The 20,632-nt window shown below is 48.2% G+C and overlaps 1 protein-coding gene across 5 annotated transcripts in view; it reads left to right on the top strand.

Moving 5' to 3' along the window:
* LOC142805536 (ornithine decarboxylase-like) overlaps positions 1–20,632 on the top strand; it is a 72,513-nt gene that overhangs the window by 40,593 nt on the left and 11,288 nt on the right. For all 5 annotated transcript variants that reach the window (XM_075891198.1, XM_075891193.1, XM_075891195.1 and 2 more), the window contains 2 exons: positions 13,818–13,957; positions 18,099–18,188. In XM_075891198.1, coding sequence (XP_075747313.1) covers positions 13,838–13,957; positions 18,099–18,188 — 210 coding nt within the window. In that variant the 5' untranslated portion in view covers positions 13,818–13,837. The remainder of the gene's footprint in view (positions 1–13,817; positions 13,958–18,098; positions 18,189–20,632) is intronic.

Below are 20,632 nucleotides of genomic sequence, written 5' to 3' on the forward strand. Positions count from 1 at the left end.
TTAGGTTTCCTTATACTGACGATATCCAGAGTATATAATTCTCCTGTTCTTAACATTTCTATACTCGTGGCGATTCTTGAACGCGTATTTATATATATGCATTTGAACACGTGGAGCAGAGTAAGCACGAGATAAAAAAAAAAACCTCTTTAAGCCTATATATTCTGTTTTTGAAAAGATATGAGAAACTATTCACAAAATAATGCACGTTAAAAATGTAATTATTTTGTCGACAGAGACAAGACGGCGCGCTTACACAATCTATACCTAAATTTGGGATTTTGACGGCTTTGTTGGCATTCAGTTATTTGGTTAGTTCATCAAGGTTGGTTGATAACAGCTTGGTGTTTAAAAAAAAGGGGACACCTAAACGTGCTCCAATGGATCGTGAGCCACTGAATGTTGCCTTTTCTTACAAGATTGCAATGTCCTTGTAACAGCGCACATGACAAGAGAAGATAGAAAAGACGAGAGAGAGCGTTTATCAGCGCCCCGTCTCGTCTTTTTTATCCCCTCCTGTCGTTTGCGCTACTAAGCACTTTTTATTCTGTTATACTAACACGCCCAATCTTACTGTCTTTTGTGACCTGTCTTTCATATAGCTCCCCGTTTGTTCAACGCAATGCCTTCCACGTGACACATTGAATACACTGACCACCAAGCATACAGTACTATTCTCTTTACGCCTCTGATAATGAAGGGTCCATGGCAGTTTTGGCAATGTGGTTTGTATGCGCATCCTTTGCTAAGACGTATGCGTACGGGCCGTAAGAGAGGGTCCTGTTTGTGAGTAGGATGAAGGGGGTCCCTATTCATTTGGACATTGTCTATTTGATGATATTTTGATGCTGCATACAGAATTAGTGTCAGTCTTTAGCTTTTCAGTCATATAACTATTCGTAACGTTTATAATGAGAGGAGGCGATTGAGGGTGTCACGTGGTCCACTGGGCAAATGGTATTGCGTCTCCGATTTTTTAGCAAATATTATGTGATTCTTAAAGAGAAAAGAAGACAAAAGTGAGCCCCGTAACTGTTTGCATCAGAGTGCGACACCTCAACAGCAGCTCTCGAGGTATGCGGGTAAGGAGGGATTAAAAGAAAAGGATTAAAGGTATAGATATAAAGAGGGGGAAGGAGAGAGCGTGGCGCAGGAACAGCGACACCCTGAAGGAAGGAGAAAATAGGAAAGATGGACACGGTCGCAGGAGTCCGAGGACGAGGCTCCACTCAGCGAGAGCTCTTGTCGGCGGCAGGGGATGGCGTAGGGCGAGCCAGTCGGCCAGAGCTGCGCTGTCTTCGAAGATCGCGGGGGCACAACCGATCGGCACGAAATCCAGAGGGCGAGTCCTTTAGCAATTCGAAGCGTCTCAACTTAGGCAAAGCAGGGTTTCCAAGAATCTCTTGGCAGTAATAAATGCGAAGCATTTCTTGGCGAACTTTGGTGACTTTGAGCGTATCTATCTATCTATCTATCTATCTATCTATCTATCTATCTATCTATCTATCTATCTATCTATCTATCTATCTATCTATCTATCTATCTATCTATCTATCTATCTATCTATCTATCTATCTATCTATCTATCTAGCCGCCTAGGCCTTTTAGCTCTCCTGGCCGTTTCGATAATTGTATAAACACCAAACGTGGTATGACATAACATGACTGTACGAAGAACATATTTGACTAGTCATAACAAGAAAATAGTGATATGGATTCATGAATGTCGTGATTTACATTTCATGGTCTTGTAGCTCTTTCGGTGGTTTCATTCACATGATATGTTACAAAACTGGTATGGTATGACATGAATGCCTGGCGAACACAAGCGACAGACCCTAACATTAAAGTCATGACATGCGTGTCATGTCACAACATGACTACATGCTACACTCATGATGTGCTCGCGGCCCTTTCGCTCGCTTTGCATATACCAAGTTTGGTATAATGGGACGTGGATGAATGATGAAGGTATGTGACTCGTGCAAACATGATAACCATGAGAGGCGTGTCATGTAACAACATGACTGCATCAACTGCTCATGATGCGCTCGTAGCCATTTCGTTAGCTTCTCATGAAAAGCTTCAGTATTACGGGACGTGAATGGATGACGAAGGTATGTGACTGGTGCAAACATCATAATCATGAGATGCATGTCATGTAAAAACAGGACTATGTGCTACGCTCATGATGTGCTCGCGGCCGTTTCGCTAGCTTCACATGTATCCAATTCAGTATTACGTGAGGCGAACGGACAACATTGGTAAAAACACGTCCAAACATGATTATCATGACATGTGTGTCATGTAACAAGGCTACGTCCCACACTCACGATGCGCTCGCGGCCGTTTCGCATATGCCAAAATTTGGTATTACGTCACGTGAATGGATGACGAATGTATGGCACTGGTGCAAACATGATAATCATGAGATGCGTGTCATGTAAGAGCATTAATACATGCCACACTCAAGGTGCCAACACTTCAACGTGAGCCGGCGTGCGCGCGCGCCGGCGTTCGCTTTATAGCGTCATGTCGGCGATGCTACGTCAGGCGCCGATATGTCCCAGAGATCAGTGGATCTGCCCATTGACCTTCATTGTGGATCTGCATGCCATATACTCGCAGTTGCGCACCACGCTGCGTTGCTCTGACGCATGCGCGTTTGAGCGCTCACGGCGTCCCTCCGTCACGAAGAGAGGCAGACGCGGTGCTGTTTAAGTAACGTCGTCAGCGCGAAATGCAGCATGTCGCATTTCGCGCCGGTTGTCAACGGCCGCGCCGGCGAACTCTGGTTGCGCTGGTCACGCCTGGCGTCACACTATAGAGGACTCGCGTTTTGCTAGCGTGGCGTCACTGCGCCCAGCCTGCGCGTGCGTCAACGTTGCGTCGGAGTATATTGGGCCCTTCTTGACGCGCTCGTCGCCGTTGCGCTAACCCCACATGTACCAAATTTGATATCACGGGTAGTGAATAGACGAAAAAGGTAAATGACACGTCCAAACCTAATAATCATTAGATGCGTTTCATGTAAAGCATGACTACATGCTATGGTCATAGCGTTCTCGCGGCTGTTTCACTAGTTTCACATATACCAAATTTAGTATTACGTGACTTGAATGGATGATGAATGTAAATGAGATGTCCAAATATGATAATCATGATATAGATTTCATGTAAAACATGACTACATGCTACGCTCATAGCATGCTCGCGGCCGTTTCGCAAGCTCCATATATACCAAAGTTGGTATCAGGTAACGTTAATAGATGACGAAGGTAAATAAACGTCCATACATGATAACCAAGACATGAAAGTCATCTACGGCATAATTTACCTCCACCTCTTAACGTTGTGGTGAACTTAAAGTGACCTATCACCATTCCCCATTCGTGCTTCGCATATCAACGACTCCCGCTGTACGTAAGATCTGCCAATTTTCTTGAACTTACTAACTTCTAACACACGCGTTATACAAATAGAGACACTGTTTTTGTGTAAAATGAACAATTTTTCAGAATTTTTTTACTATATAACATATAAGGAGATGTTAGCGTCAAGCACAGTGCCAGCTATTCCTTAGTCCTTGAGTGAAAGTTGAACACATAATTTAAAAGAAAATATAACGAGCAGTGCATAGAAAACAGGTCACTCGAGCACACATATGCAAAAACACCCTCATATTCACATATCAAACAACACCATAACGAAATGTGCGAAAGTGAACGAATATAGTCTCACAGTGACGACCCTCGTCAACATTCGATCCAACCGGCACTAAATAGCACAGCACAAGTCTGGTATTTATGGAGATGTATTCGTTCATGTGTACATGGCAGTCGACACGTCATTCACTTCAGCACACACGTATGACAAATGACATAAAATAATGCACATAACGAGTGCGCCATGGTACACAAATGAAAGTTCGTTATTTTTTAGTACTTTTCAGCGATTCCACTGACTTGACTGATTGATTTGTGGGTTTTAATGTCCCAAAACCACAATATGGTTATGATAGACGCCATAGTAGAGAGCTCCGCAAATTTCGACCACTTGAAGTAATTTAACGTCCACCCAAATATGAGCACGCGGGCCTACAACATTTCCGCCTCCATCGAAAATGCAGCTGCCGCAGCCGGGATTCAATCCCGCGACTTACGGGTCAGCAGAAGAGTACCTTAGCCACTACATCTCCGAGGCGGGCAAGATTCCACTGTGTTGTAAAGAACGTTTTAGCACTTTTAAACAGTACGTCTGTAAAGACCCAGTTGGCCACGGGCCCAGAAGTTTCTTGATGCTAAACTGTCTGCGGTCTAATGCCGACAGTTCTGATTTATGATTGCGTGTCGGCGTGTAATGAAGTGAAAAGTCTATAAGAAGGTGACATACGTCTTTATAAATCCACATTCGCATTCGGGAGTTTGAGCTCTGCTAATTGTGTGCAGAGAGAGAGAGAAAGGAAAGGCCGGGAGGTTGATTGATTGATTCATATGTGGGGTTTAACGTCCCAAAACCACTCTATGATTATGAGAGACGCCGTAGTGGAGGGCTCCGGAAATTTAGACCACCTGGGGTTCTTTAACGTGCACCCAATTCTGAGCACACGGGCCTACAACATTTCCACCTCCATCGGAAATGCAGCCGCCGCAGCCGGGATTCGAACCCGCGCCCTGCGGGTCAGCAGCCGAGTACCTTAGCCACTAGACCACCGCGGTGGGGCAAGGCCGGGAGGTTAACCAGATACTGGCATCTGGTTTGCTACCCAGCGCTGGGGGCGGGGAAATAGGGGCAAGAAAGAGGGGATAGATAGAGAAAAAAAACGCACGCGCACTCATGTGAAAACGAAAACAAACACAGGAAAGGCGTCCTAGCTACAACCGTTCAGTAAAGCCGCTCGATCGCAAAAAGTGTAGTAGCGCTTTCAGGGCCTTCTTCTGTGAAGTTGCATCTTGTCGATATTGTAGAATTCGTTGCTCCGACAGAAGTTGATTATCTGATTTTCTGAGTTCCTTGCGAAGGCATAGTCGTCGTTTACTATATAGGCAGTCATAAAGAATATGTTGGATTGTTTCTTCTTTGCCACAGTGGCCACAGGCTGCGGTGTCGGCCATCTTAATGCGGAAAGCGTAGGCGTTGGTAAACGCAACGCCCAACCACAGCCTACATAACAGGGTCTGGTCTGCTCGGCAAAGCCTCGACGGGACTTGAAGACTTAGCGTAGGGTCAAGCGAGTACAGTCGGGCATGCTTGAAGTGTGGCTGATTCCATTATGATGTGGTTTGCTGGCGAGCAAGCCTGCGGAGCTTTCGTGCAGCTTCTGTCCTAGAAAGTGGTAGTCGTAGTTTATGATCTTCTGTGTGGGCTGAGCGGGCAGCTTGATCGGCCCGTTCATTGCCGATCATTCCGCAGCGACTGCAGGTAACCACTGAAATGCATTGTGGTGCCCTTTCTCAGTCAGGTGGTGTATAACCTCTGCTATCTCCAGTACCAGCTGCTCATGTGGTCCACGGCGTAAGGCTGATAGTAGAGACTGCAGTGCCGCCTTCGAGTCGCTGAAAATAGTCCACTTGCGTGTAGGTTGATCAACTACAAATTGCAACGCGGCACTAAGTGCTGCCAATTCTGCTGCCATTGATGTTGTTGCGTGAGATGACTTGAATTTAATTGTCGTGGCCAACCTTGGTATCACTACTGCTCCTGTAGATCTGTCCGGCTGAACCGATCCGTCAGTGTATATATGTGTGGAGTCTTGGTATTTCTCATACAAGATAAGTAGTGTGAGCTGTTTAGGAGCCGGTGACGACAAATTGGCCTTTTTCTAGACGTCAGGTATGTTAATATTAATGATTGGTTGAGCGAGGCACCATGGCGGAGTCACAGGTCCAGCGGCAGGAGAGAACGAAGTTGGGATCGACTCGCCATGCGCGGTCACTGTTTTGCAGTAAGATGTGCATGGTCGGGCCACTGGTAGAGAGGCTAGGTGATGTCGAGAAGTTCGAGCAAGGTGTCGTATATGTGTCCTCAGCACTTCAACATTAATGTGGGTCTTGATGAGGTGGTCCCTTGTGATGGCGATAGTTTCCACTGTTGATGCAGTTTGGGGCAAGCCTAAACAAATCTGGAGTACTTGAGCCTGGACACTTTGAAGCATTCGTATGCTTGTTTTACTTGTGTTGGTTAACGCACGTAGGCTGTGCCGAAGGAATCCAAGGAAAATAATCCTGTATAGTCATAATATAGCAGTTCTGGACATTTCCCAGTTCTTTCCAGCGAAGAACTTGATGAAATGACAGATGCCTGTTGTAGTGCCATCATCATCATCATCATTTTTTCCATCACCGCGCCACGTCTCTCGCGCAGCTGGCACGAGCTCGAGCTGCGCGAGAATGAGAACGAGCTTCTGGCCTGGCGGTTTGGACGCTGGTAGTCGACGTGGCTCCGCTTCAGGCCTGCAATAAAGTGGCGAGATCGGCACGGCCCCATCGGCCGCCTTCGACGCCGTCTCACGTCCTCTTCTCTCGCCGCTACATTGGTGACCCGGAGAACACGCCCTTCGCCGAGCGGCCCGCGGCCATGTTCCCGCAACTCTGCCCACCAGTGCCGCCGTACCAATCAACTTACCCCAAGGTATGGTTCATGCAGCTCGATGCCGTTCTGGCGCTGAATGGCGTCACGGACCAGCTGCAGATGCACGCCATTCTTCTCGACGCCCTCCCGGTAGAGTTGCGCCATCTCGCTGCCACTTCAAGCACCAGTCCGCAGCCTTACGATGCCCTCTGCACTGCGGTGCTCGCCCGCAGCGGCAACACATACCGTCCGCTTCTGTTTACCCGCACCAGGCAGGTTTCCCCGGCGTCGCAGAGCAAGGTATGAACCGGTCCGCAGCCCTCCATTGACCGCTACCTCGGTACCCCAGCTTCGACTACTTCTACACCTGATCCGGTCGCAGAAACATCCACTCCTGCACCTGATCACGACCGCGAGGTAGAAGACTCCCCCACTGCGACTGACCTTCCCTCCAAGAGGTACATTCCCTCAGAGCCCCCGTGCAGAGCTTCATCACACGTACCTGCTACCTGCACGTTTTCCAAGAAAGCGACGGCACGCGACACCGTGGCCCTCGCCGTTTCCGCGACCACCAGCTCAGACGTCTCGGCCTCCTCCTCGCCGCAGCTGCTGGTCAGCTCCTCGACGGTGCCCTCTACCGCTCCGCCACCTGCCACTGGTGCCAGCAATGGCCTGCCGGGTGCCTCGCCACATTCCACTCGCACCTCCCCGGCCAGCAGCCGACCACCCTCAGCGTCCCCGCTCCCCGCCCCTGTCCCTGTCTCTGTTTCGTGGTCTACGACGGGCCCCAGCGCTGTGCCTTCGCGGAGCCAGAGCCTGCCCTCAATGCTCGCCCGCAATGGCCTCACGTACCAACCGCTTCCAGGGGCCCGCGACTTTGGGGTTGTCACTGCGTCGCAACGTGTGCTACCAACCGTGGCCCCACCAGACTCCATGACGGCCACCTTGCCGCCCACCTCGGAGCCTGGCACAGGTGACCTTTCACCCGTTATTGACCTCCCGACTTCCTCTCGTCTGGCCACTAGCGACGCGTGTCCCGCGTACGAACAGCCTACACCATCTGTCGAGCCAACTGAACTATCTACGACATCTGTCGAGCCAACTGAACTGTCTCCGACCCCTGTCGAGCCAACTGAAGTGCCTACGACATCTGTGAAGCCAACTCAACTGTCTACGACATCTGTTGAGCCAACTGAGCTGCCTACGACGTCTGACCAGCCAACTGAACTGTCTATGACGTCTGTCAAGTCAACCGACCTAACTACAACCACTGTGGAGCCAACTGAAAGCATGGGAACAAGCACTGCCACCAGTCCACCAGCGTCGAATACCTCGACAGTGACTGAGGCGACAACTGAACCCGTCTTTCCTGCACAGCCTCCCGTGGCGCCATTTCCCGTGGTCCGCGTATTCGGCACGGCGACGAACGAGTCGCAGCCGCTGCCTGCGGATGGCGTGTGTGACTATACCTTCTACGACGGCCTCTACGACACGGGCCCGTTTGACACGCTTTACAGCCCGCACTTTAGTGCACCAGTTGAGCACGTTCTCAGTCACGCGTCGCTTCACAGCGTCACTGAGTACGGCCTCTCTTTCGCCTACAGAAACGCATCACAAGTGGCGCGAGACCTCGAAATTCCAGAGGTGCTTTCCACGATTGAAGACCTCTGGGACCGAGCCATCCGCCATTACGGATTTCTTTCCATCGAGCGCTTACTTCTTCGTCCACTGCGCAACTCTCAGTGTCGCCCACCAGAGACCCACTGGTTCCCGATGGTCACTACACGTTGACAAACTGGACTTGCCAAAGGAACACTTTATGGACTACCGTTCATGTACATAGCATTTGTCGCCCTCTTTCTTTTTTTCATATGCGTTCAAATCGCGCAAAGCGCTAGGGGGGGAGCCCTGTAGTGCCATCATCATCATCATCATTTTTTCCATCACCGCGCCGCGTCTCTCGCGCAGCTGGCACGAGCCGTCACCCCGAGCTCGAGCTGCGCGAGAATGAGAACGAGCTTCTGGCCTGGCGGTTTGGACGCTGGTAGTCGACGTGGCTCCGCTTCAGGCCTGCAATAAAGTGGCGAGATCGGCACGGCCCCATCGGCCGCCTTCGACGCCGTCTCACGTCCTCTTCTCTCGCCGCTACACTGTCAATCACCTTTTCATGTATGATAGATGTGGGCTCCATGAGAGGTCTCTGTCAATTATAACTCCTAGGAACTTGTATGATCAGGGGTGACGTATCCTTTCGCTGTTTATCAGAACGCTGTAGTTCTGCATTGGTTTGCACGTAAATGTCACAAGTGCACATTTCTCAGAGAAAATTTCCAGATGTCGTTGACGGAGGTTAATAGCAACTTGAGTGGCAGCTCTCTGAATTCGCGCTCGCAGCTGTAGACGTGTTACTGCAGACGTCCCAACGCAGATGTCGTCCGCGTACATTGACAATCTGACAGTACATGACAGATGCTCGTTGAGAGCTATTAGCGTCAGGTTGAATAGTACAGGGCTAAGTATGCCACCCTGGGGAACACCACGGTGGCTGCAATGTAGCGAAGTGTCACCATCCTTGTTTTTTCACGAAAAAGGATCGCTCAGAGAGATAGCTGCGTAGCCACTGAGACATCCGACCGCCCACTCCTACCTCCTTGAAAGCGGTGAGAACAGCTTCATGTGTGACGTTATCGTACGGCCCTTTAACATCAAGAAATAAAGAAGCGCAGAGACGCTTACGGCCTTTTTCGTGTTGCAACTAGCTGACCAGGTCTATGATGCTATCAATTGATGACCGGCCACGGCGAAAACTCGTCATAGCGTCCGGGTAGATGTTGTCATGCTCCAGGAACCATTCTAGCCGTCCTAGTACCATCCTCTTCATCACTTTGCCCAAGCAACTAGCCAGTTCCATCGAGTGGTACGATGTGAGCACCAAAGGTGACTTGCCAGGCTTCAGTAATGAAACCAAACGGCTGGTCTTCCAGTTAACTGGTAGGGTGCCCTCTCGCCACGAACAATTTTATATCACGAGGAGGGCACTCCTCGCACACTCACTGGGGTGACACAGTGCTCTGTATGATATTCCATCAGGCCAGGGTGCTGATGTCCGTCTACACAAAGCCAGTGCTGCTTTAAGCTCGTGAATAGAAAAAAATTGGTCCATGTGGTGATCGCGTGATGTCGTGCCACTACGTGAGAGCGTGGAGATGTTGGCATCTGTGAGCTGGCCAGATAGTTTGGCACAGAACTCTTTTGCCACGTCGACCTCCGATCTCTGTTGAGAGAGGAATAGAGCCTTTAATGAAGACCGCTGAATTGGAGCTGTCCGGAGCCCTCTTATTGTCCTCCACAAGTGTGATAAAGGCTTGCGGGAATCTAACGACGCGCAGAAGGCTGCCCAACGTTGTGACTCTAGCTTGTCTATGCGACATTGTATCTTCTTCTGAAGACGTCTAGCAATTCGTAAATAGTCGATTGTTTTTGTGCGTTGGTACCTTCATTCCGCACGCCGTCGGAGAGCCCGAAGTCGTTCTAATTCCACATCAAATTCAGTTACTCTCGAAGAGCATGTGAGGGTGCACACCATGTCTTGATCACCTGTTCTTAGTCAAGTGAGGTGTTCTCTTGACAGCGTTCTTCCATGAGAGATTCAAACTTGGTCCAGTGCACTCTTTGGATAGTTTCGCGTACCTTGCAAGGTGATAATCCTCTGATCTTAACATATGTGGGAATGTGGTCGCTCCCATGTGTTTCTATGTCCACAAACCACCCGGCACATCTGACGAGACTTCGAGAAACAAAAGCCAAGTCAAGGTAGCTGCTGTATCCAGGGCCACGTAAAAATTTTGGGCTGCCATCATTCAACAAGCACAGCTCGTTGTCTGAAGCGAAAGTTATCAGACTTCTACCCTTTGCGCTGATCTTCGGGCTTCCCCATAGCGTATGGTGGGCGTTAAAGTCTCTGATGATGACCCATGGGCCAGGAGTGGATGATAGGATGTGTCCTAGTTTTCTGTGGTCAAATCTACTTGATGGCGACAGGTATGCACCGACAACAGTGACAATAAGACCCCTTTTCGTCACCGTTAAGCATATATATTGGTTATAGTTGTCAGGTGGTACAGACCGAAGAATGTAAGTCAGGTCACGGCGAATAAACAGCCGGACCTCGCTGTTTCTACTATAACAAGCCGACATAAATGGTTCGTATCCGGAGAGTCTGATAGCGCTCGATGAATTTGGCTCGCAGATGACGATGATGGGAAACATATTAGTGAAAACGAACCAACGGAAATCTGCAATGCGTGATTTCAATCCCCGTGCATTCCACTGAAAAATTGTTGCTTTTTTTTATCTCTTCCTTGAAAGACAGAGGCTGGTGGGCCATTATCTACTCAAGAGCTGCCAGTATTCGACTCAGAGTGTCCAGTACTTGAAGTGCACCTCTGGCTGACGTTGTGCGCATGTTGTCTAACACCGTGCGAATGGCATTAGTTATGAATCGTAGAAGAGCAATCACTTGCCTATCCAAGTTCCGCTGCTCCTCTGTTGTTGGAGCTTGCTCTGATGAAGGCGGCTTCTGATGCGGTTCTTCCACAAGTCGCGTGTGCGGAAGTGGCGGCCACTCTTCAGTAGAGAGAGATCTACTTGTTTTCTCTCTTCCATTGTCTGCGTTTGCCTCGGTGTACCCTGCAGTGGGCGCCATTCCCAGATGCGTTGACTTACTTCTTGTAGTTGACTGTGTTCTTCGCGAAGATCTTCGACGGTGACGTCGTCGTCTTCGCCGGACTTTTTCCGTGGCCTCTTTGTGGGTAGAGCTGTCTCGCACCATTTGTCTAAGAATAGTAAACTCCTTCTTTATGCGTGGACAGTCTTCGGAAGATGCACTGTGGGCACCTTGAGAATTAGGGCACTTTAGCATGGTTGCGCTGCATTTGTCCTCGGAGTGTGGTTCTGAGCATCGGGGGCACACTTCGAAGTTCCTGCACGCACCCTGCACATGGCCAATCTTCTGGCACTTATGACATTGCATAGGTTTTGGAATAAATGGTCGGACCTGGTGACGAAAGTGGCCAACCTTCACATGGGAGGGGAGACAGTCCCCTTTGAACGTAATTCTCACACAATGTGTGTTACCGAGGTGGCCGACATTCACAATGACGTTATCTTCATTTGCCGGTTTTATCTACACTGAGAGATCTGAGTTTGGAATTTCAGCGGCGACGTCATAAATGACTCTTGTTGAAGTGGTGCTATCAGCTTGTATTATAGATTTGACATTGATGTTACCCAGTTGCGTTACTTTCTGAAGCGCGTTCAGCGCACGTGGATTCAGCACATCGATTGCCAAGATGTTCCTTCTTGCATTTAGTCATACTTCTTTGATCTCATTTGGCGTAATATTCTCGAGATAAACAGAGAGCGCTTGCCTGTTCAGCCCGCGTAGACTGTCGGTAGCATTCAGCGGCACAAACAGGATGGAGTGAGGCCATCGCTGAGGGGCAGTTTTTACGGTGGTCGTGCTTGATGCCGAAGATGCATTGACGATCCGACGTTTAACCTTGCGGTACAGGACGGGTTGGAAGCCGTCGTCCGAGAACTCGTTGCTTGATGCAGAGTACAGCTCACTCACTCTCACTAGACGCGTTTCCTCGCTTCCTCGAAGCAGTTCCCGCGGTCGAAGCGGACTAGGACGGTGCCCCGTGAGGTTGAACATCCATCACCGCGATGTATGAGGCGATAGACCTCACAAATGCAGCGAAAAATCCAGAAAAGCACGAAGACGAGCGAGGTGTGTTCCGTAAACGAATCACTTTGTCAAAAAAAATGTTTTGTGAATGCGGTGCCTGGCCTCAACCGGTCAATGAGTGTTTCAATACTTCTATCTAATGCTAGCGTACTTTCGAATTCAATGATGGGATTGGTTCGATATAAGTCGCAGCTTTTTGTACTTTTGTCAAACCAAGCATTTTTGTTCATTCTGGGAGTTGTGGCTTTTATAATACTTCGCATTTGATTTTTCAAGACAGCATTGTTTGTTGTTTGACGCCATACATCATATCTACATATAGGATGCAGTGAATTATGATGATGCTAAGAGTTATGTACTTATACTTACAAGCCAGCTCACACACATTGAAATAATTTCCTAGAAATTGCTTGCCTTAGACTTGCTAAGATTTAAACCATTCCATCATTTCTTCATACTATTATTTTGTTTAAATATTAGCATTGTGACTAATATTATACTGCCACACTCATTAATATTATTAAGTAACAACAGTTCCGTAAAGTGGTGAACCTGTCAAGTTGTCCAGGTAGCTTTTTTTAGAGTACTTTCTCGTGATTTTAATATACATAGAAATAAAAAAATAAAACTTCGTTCGTTTCAACTCTATATTCATTGCAGTCATTTTCAATCTCCAATTTACATATGGCATTGTGTTCTTTAGCGAGCATGGCAACATGTTTTAGAAAATGAATATGAACTCAGACCGAGAAAATATTTAACTAGGGCTGCACATGAGTACGATGAAGACGAAATTAATTAAGACGAAGAATATGTTGTAACCACTTTTGTATTCAGTTTGTTGAATAAACACTGATTTATTGATTTATTGATTGATTGGTTGATTGATTGATTGATTGATTGATTGAAATAAGAGGCATGACATTGACAGATTTATAGACGGCTGCATGAATTTGGGAACTGACATGGGTAGCGAAGATTATAATTAACATCACGCCAAAATTATGGGCTTAGGCCATGGCCGCATCGAAAAATCTTAAATGACGCATACGACACATCTCCAATATTCCTCTACGATCACGCGAGGCCACGTATGACCTTTCTCTTATGCTCTCTCTCTCTTTCTCTCTCTCTCTCTCTCTCTCTCTCAATAACCACCTAATTTGTAGGACAGTCAACCGGTGGTCAGAGCAGCGTAATTGTTTTTAATTTAATGAGAAACGTGGTCGAAATCGTTGATGGAGGGATGAAATAAAAAAAAGGCTCACTGGGATAAAACAACACCAGTTTGCGCAAGATAGAGAAAACTACAAATCACTGAGAAATGCCTTTGTCCATGTCTTGACCTAAATTGTCTTATAATGATGATGATTACGGAGCCGATGTAACGGAGAGTCTCCAAAACTTTCTGGTGCTTTTTACCCAATGCTTTAAATAGCAACTCAATTGTAATTGAAGAGAAATGGGCAATTCATTATGCTCTTCTGATTGCTAATAGGAGAAAGTCAGACAGGTTGCATGGAACATCGACTGCTGCAAAAGTTGAGTCTTCGCAATGGCCTCAAGTCGGGTGCCTGGTCGCCTACACGGCAGGATGAGGCGGAGGGATATGGACGTGGGACCTCAGCTTCAGAACTGGTCAGTGAAACATGTTTTGATGTTAATGAAGCTATGATCTTACACGGGGCGCAAGCATGGACTGTGTTATGTATACTCTTATGTTATACTGTGGAAGAAACGTTTCTTTCACAGTAGAGTATTACAGTATATAAAAAACTGTTCACGGTTAACGTCCCTAAACCCCTATATCAATATAAGGGACGCTGTAGAGGAGGATTCCGGAAATTTCAACCAAACGGGGTTCTTTCAGCACGCTTAAATCAAAGTACGGGGACATTCAGAGTTTCCGCTTCCATCAAAAACGCAGTCGCCGCGGCTGAGATTCGATATCACGACCTTCGAGTCAGCACTCTAGCATCATAACCAATGGACTACCATGGTGGGTATATTGAATGCCTCGAAGAGCACACCAAAGTTGGTCTTCGAAGCTGGGGCTGCGCCAGGCAGTAGCCCATTGCGGAGGTAGCGTTCGAGAGTGAGTACCTTGCTGGTTTGCTTCATATTCCCAGAGCATGAGCTAAATGTGCAGCGCCGTCTCTCAGTAAGGGTCACGTCAACAGCGCTGCAGAAGAATGGAGAGTGAGAAAGAAAGAAATGTAATTCGTTCCGCCGTGTCTCCTACACGTGTCAGAAGAGTATAGTCAAATAGGTGGACGGGCAAAGGAGGGAGGTAAACAATCATCATGTGACGGGCTCGGGAAGGTTCCACTTAAAAAGTGTGCATGGGGAGGGCACGGATCATACGAACGCCCAGATAGCAGTAAATGTTACAAGAATAGCGCCTACAGATGATCCGGGAGAGAATTCATCCTTACCGGGCCGATTCAGCAGTCCGGGTTCAAGAACAGACTTTGTTGGCTAACCGCAAGCCCAACTCAGCACCAAGAATCCGGCAGCCTTCCAAGCCGAACGCAAGCGACCGCGGCGAGCCGAGGAAGCGGTCTTGTAGGCAGAGCAATGTCCACGATGCAATGATGGAAACACATTTGCCGAGGCCTACGCCCGTTTTGGGCGGGATTTTCTCGAGTGGCTTCAACTGCGACGTCTTCAGCCATCTGTGGCCACAAGTTTCAGCTTTGCTGGTTAACCGTCTGTACAGGGTGATTGGGTGGTGATTTTTTCTTCTTTTTTTAAAACGCTGCTATCAAAATTAAGAGTCACGTGGTTAAATTTGAGATTGGTGGGATGTGATAAGCACCCACTGATACGTGTATATCAGCATTTTTTATAAAACTGATTTGAGTATATATCACGAATCCATTCACAGAGTAAAGTAATAATTGACAGCTGTCAGGTGATTCTCTTTGTTCGCAGAGGCGCGAAGGAGAAATAGTATTCTGCTAATTACGAATGCTTGTGATTTATGTGGTTCAGTTCGACCAATGCGACAATCTGGATGGACATCCCATTTGTGTTGTTTTATAGCAAATTTAGCTGGCCACGGTAATAAAGAATGTCACCATTCATTGCTCTCAATAACAAATATTTTATGAGCGAGGGTAAGAAATGAGACTTATCTGTTCATGTTTCATATGCTAAAAAAGTTCGTTATAACACCAATGCTCATCGCATAGTTTCTACCTGAGTATACTTAACAAAGAAAATTTGGTAGTGGTGTTTTACCAAAGAAATATAGGAACAAGGCTACGAAACAGGTTGTAATAAAGGTATTTACTTTATGGGGCATCAAGTACATAAAAGTCACAGAATTTTACACCCATCAGATTGATGTCAGTAAACAAGCCCAAGAACATTAATACTTAAAAAAGAACAGTCATTACTTCATGATCACGCATATGACGAACGTTCAAGGATTTGATGGGTGATGGGCAGAAGCCAAAGCCAAAATGAGCGTTCCAGCTGCGATAGGCGCCGCGCTGCTCCCCCATCTGTTCCCCATCGCGCTGCTCACCCATCTGTATGAGTACGGAGCACTTCGGGAGCCCAGCTTGTTGTCTCTCCGTACATCTCATGAGCCGTTACCACGCTCGCTCCAGTACCTCATGGAAACATCGAGCACCACCTTATCAACTTCCAACACTATACCTTGGATACCACGTGGAAAGAAGTAGGAGGCCCCAGCTTCCGCTTCAACACATTTCCTCCACTATCCCTCCAACCGGACACCCACACACCAGCGGTGCACGCGTAACACAGCCCCCGGTCACTTATGCAGCAGTAGGAGAGAGCGGCGGCACTACGCCTCAGCTGGACGCTGACACACCAGTGGTGCCGGTGCCACAGCTGCCGGCCCTTCCTGCAGCTGTAGGAGAGCGCGGCGGTACTATTCTGTTTTGCCCTGTTGGGAAGAGTGCCAACTTTCTAAGAGCAACCCACAACGCCATCGCGGCCTTTCTGTCTGGCTTCTGCAGTCCGCCCGCTGCGTGCGCGTCAATTTACGACTCAACGTCATCATAGTGGATATTCAACCCTTCACGGACCCTGCACCCCTTTTTTCAATGGGCCAGCCCTGAGAGATCCTGCGAGTAAGGGGCCAACTACAAATGGATAAAATCTGCGTGGGCACCAACTTCAGCGTCGACGCGAACCTACACATGGACGACATCGTGACCAACCTGGTTTCTTCCATCCCTGTCGTCTCCTGTGCCCGCCGAGGCAGGTGCTTCTCGGTTACCTTTCAGGGCACTACGGTTCAACCGAGGGTGTCCACCCTTGTCAGCCGCGGCTCCTCCAGTGCGCCTGCTGTGGGTGCTCCGGCCATGCCACGGCGACCTGCTCGCGGAACGAACGCTGCCTCCACGAAATAACTACGCTGCCTCAACTGAGGCGGAAACCACCCAACGGACGAGTCGCGCTTCCCTTCCTGGCAGATTCAGCGCAAGGCCGCCGTCATTATTGCCTCTGCGGTCGGCCCAGTGACGCGCCGCCAAGCGTTTGAGTAGGCCAGGACCGCAGTCAACACGAACGACAAGCGGGGCAGTGCGGCAGTACTGAAGGGCCGCTCGTTCCTGGACGCACTCACCAGTGCCAGCGGAACCACCTGGCAGCACACAATATCGAGTGCGCCTGTTGTCTCCACGAGCACATAACCGTCCCCTTCGACCCAGATGGCCTCTGCCGTTCACCCGAAAGACACGGTGGTAGACGGACTTGGTGCAGCATTTCATGCTGTTCTCGCGATTTTCCTAGTGCATTCGCCAGTGCAGGGTTTGTGTGCGGCAGCTCTGCTCCCCCCCCCCCCCCCGATAACATCACGCTTATGATTTAGCCCTCTGTAGCGGCGCTACCAACGGGGCCAACTTGATTTTACATGGGGAGTTTGGAAGGTCCTTTTCTTCCTCCTTCCGGCTCGCATTAAACACATCCCGTTTTCTTCATTGATTGATATGTGGGGTTTAACGTCCCAAAACCACCATATGATTATGAGAGACGCCATAGTGGAGGGCTCCGGAAATTTCGACCACCTGGGGTTCTTTAACCTGCACCCAAACCTGAGCACACGGGCATACAACATTCCCGCCTCCATTGGAAATGCAGCCGCCACAGCTGGGATTCGAACCCGTGACCTGCGGGTCAGCAGCCGAGTACTTTAGCCACTAGACCACCGTGGCGTGGCATCCCGCTTTCTTGGCGGGTTGCTCTGTCAACTGCACGTGGCGCACGGGTGTTCTTGACTGCGTATGGGAGGCAGATCGAATGCTTTTTCCCCCTCTTTTTTAACCTTCTCTTACCTTTTCCTTCCTATCCCCTTCCCTGCCATTCCCCCCTCCTCTTCACGGTGTTGTGGAAGTGTTCTCCATAGAGAGAGACTGTAACGACGCCGCGCGTATTTCTTCTCTTTTTCTTAAGAACCTCTATGCAAAGCGTAGAGAAGTCGTTGTAATAGCTTTAGGTGGCGCATATCTCAAGAGCTGCAACAAGAAAGAAGTCGATAATATTCATCAAAAATTGTGCGATGTCGCGCACGGAGATTTCGAATCTCCCGAAAAAGACTCTACCTGTGCAGGGGAAGCCCTGCATGCTTAGCTCAAGCACTGGCTTCACCGCTGCTACGGTAAAAGGAGAGGCGGGAACTCTATGATGGGAAGTAGCTGCATGCCCATGCTGCGCACTGCTGCACGATTCACAGCAAGGGGGGGGGGAGCATAGATTTCCTTTTTCAATGACCAGTTACTATCATATATTTTATTCTCTGCAGGCGCCAAGGCATCGAAATCACAAAAAGGAGACGTTCATTTTTAGCAACCGAACCGCTGAAGAAGTGGCACGAGAAATCTACCAAACACAGGTATAAGAAATAATGAGTTTGCATTGAGTAAAGTTGACGAATTGAAACATAATCGTGTTTTAGCGAGGATTAACATTAAGTGTGAAATTGCCAGCTTCTTGCAACGTAATCAAAGCGATTGTCTAAGGCTGTTTTTCTCAGCCATGGGATGCTCCAGGGACCGCTCGTACACCGGTGCAACTGATGGGTCCTCTTCATGGGATTTTCAGATGAAAATAGATGCCTTCTACCTGGTGAAGGTTGGTCAAACAAAAGCGCCACGTCAACTAGAACTCAGTATATTGTAAATCATTTTTGAGGTCTGTGGTCCCATTCAACTTGTTTCTAGCTATGCTTACTTGTCTAATATTCGTCCTTGAAAAAGCATGCTGTGCAACAGTGCAACAAAAATGAAGATGGAAGAGTAGGTCAGTTCCCCCGCAATGCAAACATCTTAAGCAGTGACGCATATAAATATCAGAAGTGATAGTTGATCGACGTAGCGCGTTTAGAAACATAGGACAAGGGAAGGGACAGAAGGGAGCGCTTAGCGCTCCCTTCTGTCCCTTTTTTTGTCCTATGTTTCTAAACGCGCTACGTCGATCAACTATGTCTTACCAACATGCCCAACTATATACTCTAATCAGAAGTGACTCCTTCACGGGACAAAATGTGCCATAAAAATCAAACACTACCTTTAATAATTACTTTCTTGACCATCAGTTCTGTGAACCCCCTCTGAGACTCACTAAACTATGGTAACGAAAAATGTTATCGTTGCAAGTGCTTGAGTGCATTCATCGTAATTGTAATCACTAGAAAAATGATTAACATAAGGTAACCTACGCAAAGACATCGCTATTCAAAGGAACGTAGCATCACTGACAAGAACACAATATTCAAAGAAAAAACTGTTCAGGTTATAGTGAGTAGGCTCAGCTGTTCTTTTCAATCTTGCGTAGCCTAATACGGGTGTATGTTATTAGCATTTCCCGAAAAACGAAAGAAGGAAGTGTTTTGGGATTAATTACTGACATTTTCCAACTGTACATAGTCGCTCTCACTGCATATTGATTACGTGGCGAGCTTATCAGGGGCAGTGACGTTCTTTGAATTCCCGAAAAAAATGTCACCTTCTTTTCTTCTTGGAAGATATTTAGTGCTAGAGCTTATATGGAAGGAAACCGAAGGGCATTACGAAAAGGGTGCTGTTTTCACACTGTACTCCTGTCATGGTCTTCTGTGTGTATGTTTTTTTTTTTACTTTAGCTGTGAATATATTTCAAAAAGCAATGTGCATCACCAACTAGTTATTCAACGTGCTTTGTTGAACACATGTCACTACACGCAGCTCATTCTTTTTGACACTCGAAAACTACGCCAATAAAATCTTAGGCGGCGTTCAGACTGCTATCACATCTGTCGAAAGAGAAGTATCGCGTAACAGCTGTACCGTCCGTTTGCATAGCTAGCGACCACGCATGTTCACATTGATCTTTTAGATGCGGAGCATCTATTGCTTGGGTCTATGTCCCGTGGCGTCGGCGTCCACACTCACACTACGCATGCGCAACTCTCCTCCTTCCTTCTCGCCAACAGCTATGCGTTCGTCTCTCAACTTTTCTCCTACCACCTGCTTCTCCTGCGTTCTCGCTTTTGCTCTCACGGCGCATGCGCTGCTCTCCTCTTCTGTCACTTCTTCAAGTTGAGTTGACATAAGACGGGTGCGCATGCGCGCCCCCTCCCCCTCCTCTCCTGCACTCCACCCCTCACTCGTCTCAGAACGCCTGCGCATGCAGCGTCGGCTGCACTCGGCCACGACTTTTCTTGGCGTTGGAGCGAAGGCTACAGCCCCAATTGCGGGCATCCTACCGCCAGTGAATGCAGTTCCACAACAGCGCCCGTATTTTCACCGTGAAATATGGAATTTCCCCCTTTATGTTCTATGTAGAAATATTTGAGACAGGACGCAGGTCCCACCATTAGGATGGTGGTATTTACTTAAATTTATCCGTTGTGACTTCGGGTTTTTGAACGCGCGAGAAAGTCCAGCCTTTTTACGTGCACCTCAAACACTAAGCGGCGTATGCGTCTATATGAAACGCTAATGGTGCCCCCCCGTTACTTTCCTTAGCGTTAGAGACGTGCGCACAAACGGACTACTTCGAGTACTGCTGCATGTGCAGAAACTCCGCCTCCGTAACTTTCCCTTCAGTGCTAAGAAAAGTTGTCGCCGAGTAAAGTCAGCGCTTGCTCCCCGCCCACCCCGCTACCTCCTTAAGGCATCCATCACTACGCCGTTTACACCCCACTGCGCATGGGCGCCCGCCTCTACTCCTCCTCTTCTATGCTGTCCTCTCTCGCGTCTAAAGGTGATGCAGGCAGCGTCTGCTAGCGAGTTTCTTGACAGAAAAAAAATCATGTGCAGCATATTCACTGATAGATTATATAAGATTGATGAGTTA

The sequence above is a fragment of the Rhipicephalus microplus genome, chromosome 1, assembly GCF_043290135.1.
Source record: "Rhipicephalus microplus isolate Deutch F79 chromosome 1, USDA_Rmic, whole genome shotgun sequence".
In the NCBI taxonomy this organism is placed as follows: Eukaryota; Metazoa; Arthropoda; class Arachnida; order Ixodida; family Ixodidae; genus Rhipicephalus; species Rhipicephalus microplus.